A 12882-nucleotide genomic window follows, 5' to 3' on the forward strand; every position below is an offset into this window, starting at 1 on the left:
TTAAAATTCAGTAACTTTTGTGTTACCATTAATCTGAATATTAAAAATGTGGATATAAGTTATAAAGACATTGTGATTGGTAGACACGGTGGTAATGGACACAATGTTATATCTTTCTTTAATGTATTAATCAATTTAGCTTCTTATACAATTTTTCAACAAAAAAGAAAATCAAATTTTAAAGAAATATTTGAAATATTCTTAGAAGAAATAAAATGGAGAGCAAATATAAAAAAAAAGTATTTTTTGGAAAAATTATAAAACAAAGATTGAAAAGTCAATTTAGGCATTATGTTTGCTTACTATTGAACATGTATCTAAACATTTTTCTTGCTATATTTATATAATGTTGTCAATTTTTATGTTGAATTCTAATGTATATCATGCTGTTGTTTTTTTATTTTTGTTCAATATACAGTGACGATGTAAATGAGAACATACAAATAAAAAAAAAAAAAATAAAAAAAAAAATATTGTTAAGCATCGGATAGTTGAATTTCTGCCAGATCATCTTCCTTATTTACTCATGATTGGCAATTAGTTGGGGGGAATTTTATTGTAGCGCCTTGTTGTGTAATCTTGTTGTATCATCAAATAATCGAATATTTCAAGAAAGTAAAACTGTAATCATGGTATTATTTTTCATATAAAATATTAAAATATTTGCCCAATCGAAGACTACTGGGCCACATCGTATTGATGAGTCCAAAAAATTGACCTATTATATGTCCATGCATATTTATATCATTACATTATTCTGAACCAAAAATATCTGTTTCTGTTTCTGTTTCTGTTTCTGTTTATGGTAACTCCCATAGGAGCTCGGCAGGACAATGTTTTGCTGGTAAACGCCAAGCTGGTATGTAACCAATTATCTCGGAAACATTTTAAGTTTAGGTTAATCAGTCATAGTGGCTGACGTTATTTCAATCCTAACTCCGAATCAAGACCGGAGCAAAATATCGTATCACTGTGTCATATCAAATCGTACATTTCTAAATTCCCCACAATGTTTTTTTTTTGTTTTAGTGATTTTTGGGAAGTTGTTTTTTTCTCTTTTTTACCCGATTGCTAAGAAAGCATGAATGCTTGTAAAAGCAAGCAACCCAAGGACCCAAGGCTCAAGGTCCTCATCCGCAGGGGAGGGGGGGCAGGGCCCTGCATGGGATTTTTTTTTAAAGGGGGTGCTAGCTGGTTTAAATTTGACAAGCAAAAAAAAATATTTTTTTTACCAAAAAGGTTGCTAAGTTGTTCCAGGAAGAATTTGACAAGAATTTTTTTTTTTTTTTAAATCAGATTTTTACATTTATGTATGCGGCCTATATCAGCACCCCCCCCCCCCCACATCCCGCCGGATTCCCAAAACCACTGCTACATGCCTCTCGAGTCTCGATCCGAGCTCGTATTGATAGGATCCCCCTCTCATATCTTCCGCCCCGCGTTTCCCCCCCGGCTATCGTGCTCCATCCAATCCCCGTAAAACAGTAACGTTCGGGGCGTGTGGCAATGGGGGGGGGGGGGGGGGGGGAGGGGGCGGGGAGGCTTTGAGGCCGGCCGGGGGTAATCATGCATGCAACATTATACTGTATAGTCTTTATTTTAATTTTTTTTTTTTTTTTGGGGGGGGGGGTTTGATTTATACAAGTTTATTGATGAAAGGTGGAAACGTAGGAAACTTATATAAGCACCCCGACCCGGATCGTCGTATGTTTACATGGTACCCCCCCCCGGGGGTGGTACTCACGAAACAAGGCATACGGGATGTGACGCTGGAATGGGTCGCTTTTTTGGAAGAAATAACTAAACATGATGGGGTATGTTTTATGCTGGAAAATCCCTAAACACGGCCCAAATTTTTAGATACTAGCCTTAAACACGGGTCCATGGCCCAAATTCTAAAATACTGGCCTTAAATATCCTTCTGCAATTTTGGGTGATAACCCGGTGATAACCTTTTTTTTTTTATTTCTTTCTTTTCTTTTTCTTAATTGTCAAATTTTAATAAATTCCTAATAATGGGTACCTATATTTAGCCAAAATGACCCGTAAATATGGGTATGGGTTTTGAACCTTCCGCCGCACACCCTCGTCCAAACCAAATCTAAGTAACCCCCCCCCCCCCCCCCCCCCCCCCGGGTCAAACCAAACTTGTCCAGTAAAGGCAATATTTTAACCAAATGGTGATTATTTTGTCTAACGACTGGCACAAGTCTATCTATCTCCCGCGGTTGCTATGACCACATGCAGAATTTCAATAGACGTATTTTAATTGGGCAGTCATATCCCGGCTAGCACATAAAAGCCAATCACGTGTAGCGTTAGAAAGAATTTTCAACCATTGTGGCTGTTGCTAAGCAGCTGGCGTGTATACGGAAGTAAACGTGCATTGCATTGATATGACACACGTAAAATTTCGAGCCAGTTCATTCAATTTACTCTAGAGTCTAGTTTCAACACGGTGTCGGTGACGGTGTAACGCCTCAAATTTATATCAGCAAGACCCAGTAAACTGTGGAAGAACATTAAAGCAGGTAAATATTCGATTTTTAAATGTAATCATGGTAAGACGACACAGACTAGACATGCTAGATTATAGATATAGAAATACTCGACTCTTCAAACGTTATTTTAATAACTGACTTGTTCAGTTGTTGTCTTGTTTTGAATTGATGTTGACTTCGTTTACTACGGTTTAGTCTTGAGACTTGACTCTTCTCTCTGACTTTCTGAGTCTGACTCTGAGCCTGACCGAGATTTAAAAGGAAATGGACATAAGTTTGTAACGTTACAGTTTAGGCCTAGGATGGGGGATCGGGTGTCCGCACGTCCGGACACTTTATATTTTTGAAGCCTTCTTTTTTGTCTTTGGATTACCCTAAAAATATGAATTCAATAGTTGTAATCATCTTCGATTTTGTTCTCTATAATATTTCCTACATTTTGTACTAAAAATTGATGAAACTTCGCCTGTAAATTTCTTCAAATGACTTCCTAATAAAATTGATCGTCCGGACACACAACCTGTCCGGACACACAACAACTGGGTATACTTGATTTTCATATTGAAAATGTTGAATGATTTCAGTAGCTTCACAGTTTATTACAAATCACATCACATCACATCACATCACATCAGGTACGGAAATGAAGGACTTCTCCTGTAGGTTTTCCGATCTTAACTTCCGGTAATTGACGATTATCTAGACAGTTTAAACTTGAGAGACTTCACGTGCGTTGAGAAATGGAGGTTTTAAATCTTTCCCCCCACCAAAATTTATCCAAACGATGTTTAAACATTTCCACTGATTTTGCTTCCACTACTTCTGTAGGCAGTTTGTTCCAGTCAGAAATTACTCTTTGACTAAAAAATTTGCTCCTAAGTTCCAACCGGGATCGTCCTGTGAAGAGCTTGAACTTGTGACCTCTAGTTGCTGAATGGATTGCTGGTGTGAAAAATATATCACTCGAGATCCCAAACTTTCCATTTAACAGTTTGTACACAGTAATCATATCTCCTCTTCGTCTTCTGTAAAACAGTGAGTGAAGGTTTAGTCTCTGTAGACGTTGCTCATACGGTAAGCTCTGGAGACCAGGAATCATGCGAGTAGCTCTCCTTTGCACCTTCTCTACTTTGTCTGCATCCATTTTGAATCTCACATGCCATAAAATGTTTCCATATTCCAGATGAGGTCGAACCAGAGATACAAACAAAATTGGTAATATTTCAGGGGTTATTTGAGAAAAAGTCCTGTGTATTATTCCAAGTATTTGGTTAGCTTTCAGAACAGCTGCTGAGACATGTTGGTGAAAATTGAGCTCTTCATCCATAATAACACCGAGATCTTTTTCCTGCTTACATGGTTCTAATTCATCTCCATTCATAGTATACACACTTCTTGAATTGTTCTTTCCAATATGTAGAACCTTGCATTTCTTAGTATTAAACTTAAGTTGCCAGGTTTCACTCCATTCGACAGCATGAGTAAGATCTGCTTGAAGAGTCTTTTGTTTAACATCAGAGCTAACATCACCGATGATTTTGGTATCGTCGGCAAATATATACACAGAATTGTCCAAAATATTAGGTAAATCATTTATAAAGATGACAAAGAGAATGGGTCCTAACACGCTCCCTTGCGGAATTCCGCTGCTTACTTGACTCCAATCAGAACTTTCACCGTTGATAGTCACTCTCTGTTCCCTTCCTGTTACAAAGGCTCTTATCCAAGCATGTAATTTTCCAACTATACCATATGACATTAATTTCTTGAGAAGCCTTTCATGAGGAACAGAGTCAAATGCTTTACAAAAGTCTAAATAAATGACATCTATAGGAATTCCAGCATCAAGTTTGCCTGTCATTTCTTCCATTGCACATAAAAGTTGTGTCATACAGGACCAATTTGGAGTAAATCCATGTTGACAGTTTGAAAGCAAACAATGATCCATCAGATGTTGCATCACTATATCACGAATTAAACCCTCCATCACTTTTCCAACCACTGAGGTTAAACTTATTGGTCTATAGTTTTCAATGTTCTTCTTGCTTCCCTTTTTGTGTAGCGGAGTTATGTTTCCGACTTTCCAATCACCAGGAAGCATGCCTTCATCAAATGACTTCTCAAAAATGATTTGTAGTGGAACAGAAATGGAACGTGCAGTTTCCTTCAACAGTCTTGGATGCATTTCGTCTGGACCTGGAGATTTGCTTCCATTCAGTTTAAGAACTTTCTTTTCTACCTTTTCTTTAGTAATAATTACATCAGATAGTGGTGGACCAGAGTATTGCCAATTTATATCTGGCATAAAATACAAATTCTCATTGACAAAAACGCTTGAAAAGAAGTCATTAAGAAGTTTTGCCTTTTCTATGTCTGAACTTATGACTTTTCCCTCTGAGTTTACTAGATCACTTATTCCAGGTCTTGATTTTATTTTCCTGTTGGCATACTTCCAAAATTTCTTCGGGTTTGAGGCTACCTCCTTAGCTAGTGATCCTTCATACTCAATACAGTCCTGTCTGGTGACTTGTCTCAAATGATTACGTATCCTTTTGTATTTAGCATGATCAATAATACTTTCAGTGTTTACATACATCTTCCATGCTTTTTTCTTCTTGCTGGATAACCTCAATGCTTCTTTCGATATATATGGGCTCCTACGTTGCTTCGAGTCTCTTATCTGGCAAGGAGGCACGCATTCCTGAACAAAAGTAAGGAATATATCTTTGAAGAGTTTCCAGGCATCACAGCATGTCCTGTCTACTAAAAGTTCACTCCACTTAATATCACTGAGAAGATAATTGAGTTTCTCATAATCTCCTTTTTGTGTCAATCACACACAAAACAAATGGGCTTCTGACCTCAAATTTTGGGTGGAAAAAATCATGCTTTTGTTGGTGTTGTTTCTTTTGTCCTTTTGCAAATCTGTTATTGCATTTGCAATGATTTCAATGAAACGGACCCCTCATTGACATTGGGCCTCAACTCAAACTGATCTGAATTATCTTTTTGTGTGTTCTGAACTTCGAAGTTCGAGACTTCTCACAAGTACGATGATAGTTGATACACCAAGTCACCAACCTTGTGGATTGATGATGTTTGTTCGGATGGGGGGCCGGGTGTCTGGACACTTTGAAAATTTGAACTTGTCTTAGCCTTCTTTTCGTCTTTGGATTAGGGCCTAGGCCCTAGGCCTACACTAAAAACAGTAGAGGCGCACGGCCAATATTGGAGACTGTCTCCAATGTGGGAGATTATCTCCAATATCAGAGACTTTTGTAAAGAATTTGGGTATCCAATTTCAGAGACAGTCTCCAGTTTTGGAGTCCAATTTCCTTTGTTTACATTTGCTGCAAAAGGATTAACTTGGCGGCAAATAAAAATGTGATAAGCAGATTCCTCACGAAAAATTATCCCTTTTCACCGTCTACTTTAAAAATTCACCGTCTACTTTTGTTTTGATAAGGATTTTTGTTGTCAATCACACACAAAACAAATGGGCTTCTGACCTCAAATTTTGGGTGGAAAAAATCATGCTTTTGTTGGTGTTGTTTCTTTTGTCCTTTTGCAAAGCAAGTCTCCAATGTGGGAGATTGTCTCCCCTATTGGAGAGAGTCTCCCATATTGGCCGTGTGCCTCTACTGAAAAATAATATAATTCAATAATAGAATATAGATCTAGTCTAACGTTAGATCTCTCTAACGTTAGACTTAGACATTTTGTTTTCTAGATCTAAACTTCTAACTTTTTAATTTTATGCCAAATTCAAGAGTGGAAATAATATCGCCAGCAGCTACATGTAGGTGAGCAGTAACTTAACCAGCACTGTCAATGTCACTGTCACTTAACTAAGTCTAAGCAATAAAAATAATAGCAGTGGCTAGATCTACAGAGTACAGTACACTAGGCTGTAGACAGCTGGCAGCCGTCTGTTTCGAGGAGTTTTTTAACAATTTTAAAATGTTTTTAAATTTCTCCTCGTACACAGACGGCTCGCGATCGTGCAGCCGCCATTAGGGGGTAAACAATGCACAATTCCCCCGACAGGGCTCATCGATTTTTGTCTTTATATCATAAGAATATATAAAAAGAACTGGACCAAAATAAAGATTATTATTCCGTTTTGACCTGAAATGCACCAAAAAGGGGGAAAAAAAAACTTAAAAGGACAAAAACAGTGACTTCGGCTGTCGCGCAACTCCCACTTCCCTGGTTTATCCGAACTTAATACATAAACATGGCCATTGAGTCCCTGTACAGATCAAGTTAGAACTTCAGCCTCTTTAATTTGTGAGTGGAGCCAACGGAGTTCAGCGGAACAACCAATATAACAGAGACCGAAGCTTTTGGTCTATGGCTACACTGGCAACTTTATTCCATGATAATGCATACGGCCATGCCATGCGTCTTGAGCTCGCCCCCAATTTCCCCAAAAGGTGGTTAGGCCTACGCTTTTTCAATTTTATTTCAGTTTAACTTTTTAAGATACAATATCTCCACTCAGTTGAACAGAGCTGAGAGGAGAGATTGTGAAATTTGTATCATTTTGTCATTTTTGAAGCTAAACGCTCTAGACTAGTCACTAGATCTCTATTGAAAAAGTGAGCGCAATAGCACATGTAGACTAGATCTAGACCTAGATGTAATCGCGACATCGTGACTGATGAAAAATTGTGAGGTTGGTTGAGGAGGGGGAAGTGGAATAGGACGCAGCGGTACACACAAAGTCAATGAGAGAGACACGTTTCATAATTTAAACGTGAATAACTTTGTTATAGACTCTAGGTCTAGACCTAGATCTACAGGGGGCTAGATACTTAATTTTGGTCTCATTTTAAAGCATTTTACACCTCTAGATCTATGCACATCATAAGATTATTATGATTTATTATAAATGTAACATAAAAACTGTTAGAAAATGTCAGTTTTTGATATATTTCAATAGATCTATATCAAAATTACCGGTACTTCATTTGAAAGGGAATTTCATGAGTAATAAAAATCTGGTATGTAATTTAATGGTATGGGAAAAAGAGAGAAAAAAATTGGTCATCTGAAATATATTAGGGTTCCTAATTTTTCCCTCATAAAATGTGAGCAGTTCACCTTATCTCATTTTTTATGCCATTATTGGAATCCTCATGAAATTTCCTTTAAAAAATTAAGTAAACTTTTGTATAGACAGGGTGAATATGGCCACTTTGATACCAGCAGGTGCGCTATCATTGGATTTCGACGATGTAACTAAATGAGGCCAGTTCAAAACGCATGACCGTGTATGTACATCTGCATCTACATTCTACAAACAGAATGGCAAAATCTTTATAGGATTTCCTATTAAAGTTAGACTAATTTTTTTCTCTCGAACTGGCAGTTGCAAAACTTGATAATAAAAGGGTCATATTTGATGATGTTGTTACATGTAATTATTCTATTATTTTGTCATTATTTCACGAATGCAAATTTTACAATTGTAGTTTCACATTTGTTTCACTTCTAGACTAGATCAATATAGATCGGAGAAGTCAAGGAAATCAATCACCATGTCTATCAGGACCGATATCGCCAGCAAACCAGTCGTTCATTATGCAGACTCCGACTGGCACACCAACAATCATCTCCTGTCGTCAAATGCTGAGAAACTGCGTGATAATTCCCACAATACCCGCCAAGAATCTAGCCAACTTCGTAATGTGACCTACAACCGCACAGCATGGGATATGCACGACAACACAACTCGTCTCCAAAACAGAATTGATGACATTGAGACGTGGCGGCAAACCCTGGAGAAGACCCGCGATGATGTCATCGAGGAAACTGAGAAGCTTGAAAAGGACTTAGACCTTGCCGAGAGGGCGCTAGAGGCCAAAGCACTTCCTCTTGACGTAGCATCAGAATGTAAAACGCTACGTGACGGCAGGAGGGATATTGATGTTGTAGACGACCTAGCAAATGCTGAAGTTAGCAAGGTAAATAGAATAGGAACATTTAATGCAAATATTTTTTCTAAATAGAATCTAAACTGAATCATGCTATTCATAGAGTAATGCAGATGGGTTCTCAAATACTTTAATTCAAATTCCTATTTCTCTCAGTTCTCATTCAATTGAAACTTTCTTATAATGCATGGAGAAAGTCAAAATACTAAATGAAATTTAAAAATAGACAATATGGCAATGATCAATTCAATTTTTTTACATCAAGTATCTGAGAGGAAATCCCTGGCCTTTGTTTCTTATTTTTGTATTATTAGCCTTTATTTTCTTCAACTTCATAGTCAAATAATTTTTCAAGTTCCAAATGATTGACCCTCTGACCTCTGTGATGATTGAACGTCCGTGGGACCTATTGATGATCCCAACACTTGTTTTTATCATTGTTTTCTTATTTTGCAGTGCTCTTAAATGTATATTTTCAAATATATTTTTAATTTTTTTAAATATATAATATAGACCCTATTTCTTTATCAGATTGTTTGAAATTTTTTAATGAGATTTCGGAAGTAAACTTGAACTGGATTGAATTGAAATTAAGTTCTTATTAAAATCCTCTCCCCAATTTTTTTTGGGTGTGTTTCTAGGAGATTGATGTGATAGAGGGTATTAAGGATGCATTGCAGGCCAAAGTGACGTCGGCGCTTGAGAAACTCTGTCTTCTTCGAGAGGCTCGTCAGCAGCTAGATGCTGATCTAAGGGATAAGACTGAAGCTAAGAAGATTGATACCTATGCTCATGATCTCTCTATAAACTCGCCAGATATCTGCTATCAACCCAATTCTACCAGGACACCTAAAGGGTATGTATTTATTTTTAATTTAGTTATTTATTTTTTTAGTTTGTAATAGTATTTCACTATTTTTTAGTCTTATTGCACCAGGACAATGTCTTACTCTTTATTGTGTTTTATAGATTATTATTGCCTTGCTCGACAAGTTCTGGTTTACAATTACAATTACTATGCTATACTGAAAAAATATGTAATTTTGATCACTTACATATGTAGAGCAGTTTTACATTTCAATATCAGAAAGTCAACACTGCTGTTATATTGAATTGCGTAATGGTAATGAGATAGACTTGTGTTTGTCTATTCAGGTTTGCATTTTGCTTTTCTCGATCAGTGGTCTATTTTCAGCTCTCTAACAACTGCTAAGATTCATCCCCATTTTTGAATTTGTAGGGTAAATGAAATGTCTAAAATTGCAATAATTTCTTATTCATGATTTTGATTCCCCCCCATTTTGTTGTTTCAAAGAAAAAGATGGGTTACAAATCGATCGCTACCTCCCCAAAAAAAACACAAAGAAAAGCTAGAGCAGAAAAATAAGCGAAAACAGATTAAAATAGAACTGAAGCAAGTATAGAAAATATGAAATATGATACAATGTACACTGCCAAGACATTTATCAAACATCCACACCGATAAATTTTAAATCTTTGCTGGTTTCTTTTTTTTTTATAGGAGTACCACCCCCCAGACATGGGAAGATTTCTCTCGTTATAATAAGGACAGAGCAGATGCTGAGATGCGTTCATCGCAGCGTCTAAGGGAGGCAATCCACAGTACCGTAGCACAGACTGATAACGATTTAGAAGCTCAACGTCAAGCTACTGAGTTTGCTATTCGCAAGAGGATCCACGAGATGAAGAGAGCCAAAGACGAAGACGAATGGCAGAAGAAGAATGTAAGATCATTGTTTAAATCATTTTATTTCTCTTTCCTATATGGTATGAAACTGTGCTTGTAATCTTAATACAAATCTTCACAGGTACAAATTCGTTTTCCAGTAGTTCAAATTTCTTTTAACTTGTTGATGAAATTAGTAAATCTGTATGCTGAATGATAAATTTTTAGTAAAAAGCAATAGAATATAGTGTGGCATAGTTTAAATACGTACATGTAGATGTAAAATGATGTGAATGGTATTGCTCAGGCTTAAGGGTTTACATTTACATATATTCTTTTTTTTTTAATATTTATGTATTTATTAAAACATTTACATATATTAATTTCACCTGGTATCCATATTCTTTAAGTTATTTACTTCATTCAGTTTTATATTTGTTTCGTTGATTTATGTGTTTTTCAAGTTTTGAGCTTGAAAACTTAAATAAGAGATGCAATTATTCATGTATCCTGTTTAATCAATCACTATTTTTTTTCTCAACCACAGACTGAAGAGGAAATTGCTAAGCAAGAACGTAACATTCGTGAGCTGGAGCGAGCCATCAAGGACAAGGAAAATCCCCTCAAGCTTGCCATGACCAGACTTGAAAACCGTACCTACAGACCAAACGTTGAGCTATGTCGAGATAACGCACAGTATGGATTGGTTAATGAGGTACATGAGATCCAAGACAGCATCAAGGCTCTCGAAAAGAAACTCCAAGACGCACAGTAAGTTAATTAAAAAAAAAATTGTACCTCTAAACGAGCAATTTCATTCGTCATAATAAACTAAATATCACACTATATACAACATTTCATCTGATAATCCCTTATCTGGTGGGTGTTTCACAAAGATTTACGTATGACTTAGTCGCACTTAAATGCCGACGCGTACATGATATGCAACGCGCAGTCTTATTGATCAATGCGCAGTAGTGCGCTTCCTCTTTGCATGATCTGACCAATGGGGTAATGCTTTTTACACCGCGCGCAACTAGACATTTATGTGCGACTTTAAGTCATACTTAAATCTTTGTGAAACACCCCCCTGGTTTCTGAATTTCTTTCTTTGTAATGTATCGTAATTTCAAATCACTTTGGTGAGAACCATATTTTTTTCTGATGAGCAACATTTTGTAGATACACCAAAAGGCAATTGTCATTAGTATTGTACATTTAGGAAAGGGTTCTGTTTGATTTCACTTTGGCATCACAAAATTTTCAGTTTGATCTCCTTGAAAATGACACGATGCTAAATGCCTTGTATTCATTCCTTTGTTTATCACAGCAATGCCCGGGATGCGTGCGAGAAGCAGCTGTACCGTATCAACCAGGACCTGGAACTCAAGAACAATTCTTTGGACCTCGACAACAAGTGCATGCAGGTCAGACAGAAGCTTACAACTGGACCAGTCACACAAACTATGAACAACCTGTCTACGTTCAAAACTGATCGGGAGCTCTACACGGCACAAAGGAGTCTACTTGCTTGAACATTTTTATAACCTTATAAAGACTTTCTGTAGTGATGGAGATGTCGAGCTGCATTAGTTTGCTTATGAGGATGATGCATAGTTGGCATACCCGATGCAGTTATCCAACATTGATGTTAATCTACCTTCATATGCAGATCAAAAGATCATGTTAATTTGAATCATTATTCATCAGTAAGTGGTGTGCCATAGTGATATATTTATTTTTCAAAAGAAAAAAGGTGATCAAGTAATTTTGAGGGGCAATCGTCAAGTCTTTGTGATACTGCAATTCAAACTGTACTCTCATGCTCATTAGTTTGATATTTCATTCCCAGCAAAAAAAAAAACATTGATTAGATTCAAGTTACACATCAATAATGAACCAACATTGCCTTTACAAGTCATGTCGAAAGTGAATTCATATCATAGCCAACATGCAGATAAACAAACCAGCCCCCAAATAAATTATATTATTGTATTCTATTGTCCGTCCATTATATTGCAATAGTATAGCAACTTTTGTTATGTAGATATTTGATCGATTCTATAATGAAATTGTATAAAAGTGTAGTAAAAAATATACATCTAAATTATTGCATTTCTCGTTATTGCATATATTAAAGGACAATTGTGTCTCGTGTCATCTACGAAACCTACTATCTCATAAAAAGAGAATTGTAATCGATTGCAAATTTGAGGAGCGCTTCACAAAGACTTTTGTTGGTGAGTTTCACCCCCCAAAAATGTTATAAGCTATTGAAAATCTTGTAAATCTGATTTGCCGAGAGTATATAAATGGGTAAAAATCACTGACAAAACTCTTTGTGAAATGTTCCCTTATCCAGAGCAAGAGAAGTACTTCAACGTTTCTGTATATATTTGATTGATTCTATGGCATGTTTTATTTCATGTATACATATATTGCACTACACAAATAAACTTTTTAAATGATAATGGAGGATGTGTTTCATTTGTAATCCTTTGGTACCATGTCCGGGGGGAGAGGGGGGGGGGGTTACTGTCATTATCATTACATTGTGGAAACTATTCTTGTACATTGATTTTCAAAATGGACCCTAAACGATTATCACCATTTGATCTTGGGCCCAATCGTAGAGTACCCTGAACAAGTATTTTTTTGTGTGTATTCCCACCTCAAATTATGCCTTGAGTATACTGTTTTCTTAATATGATATATACATCTCTCTCCCATGATCGACAATAATCAATGTTCAGCA

The 12882-nt window shown here is 36.5% G+C and overlaps 1 protein-coding gene across 2 annotated transcripts; it reads left to right on the forward strand.

Annotated features, from left to right (window-relative positions):
- Positions 1-2247: 2247 nt before the first annotated feature.
- LOC135157289 (tektin-B1) lies at positions 2248-12598 on the forward strand. 2 transcript variants are annotated; one of them, XM_064112398.1, is made up of 6 exons: positions 2248-2531; positions 8002-8470; positions 9082-9296; positions 9963-10185; positions 10675-10898; positions 11458-12598. In XM_064112398.1, exons 2-6 carry the CDS (start codon positions 8045-8047, stop codon positions 11660-11662), a joined length of 1293 nt encoding a protein of 430 aa, XP_063968468.1. In that variant the 5' UTR covers positions 2248-2531; positions 8002-8044; the 3' UTR covers positions 11663-12598. The 2 variants fall into 2 exon arrangements, with proteins under 2 accessions (XP_063968468.1, XP_063968469.1); XM_064112399.1 differs by having other exon boundaries at positions 2444-2531; positions 8007-8470.
- Positions 12599-12882: the final 284 nt, after the last annotated feature.

Source organism: Lytechinus pictus, chromosome 17 (assembly GCF_037042905.1).
Source record: "Lytechinus pictus isolate F3 Inbred chromosome 17, Lp3.0, whole genome shotgun sequence".
In the NCBI taxonomy this organism is placed as follows: Eukaryota; Metazoa; Echinodermata; class Echinoidea; order Temnopleuroida; family Toxopneustidae; genus Lytechinus; species Lytechinus pictus.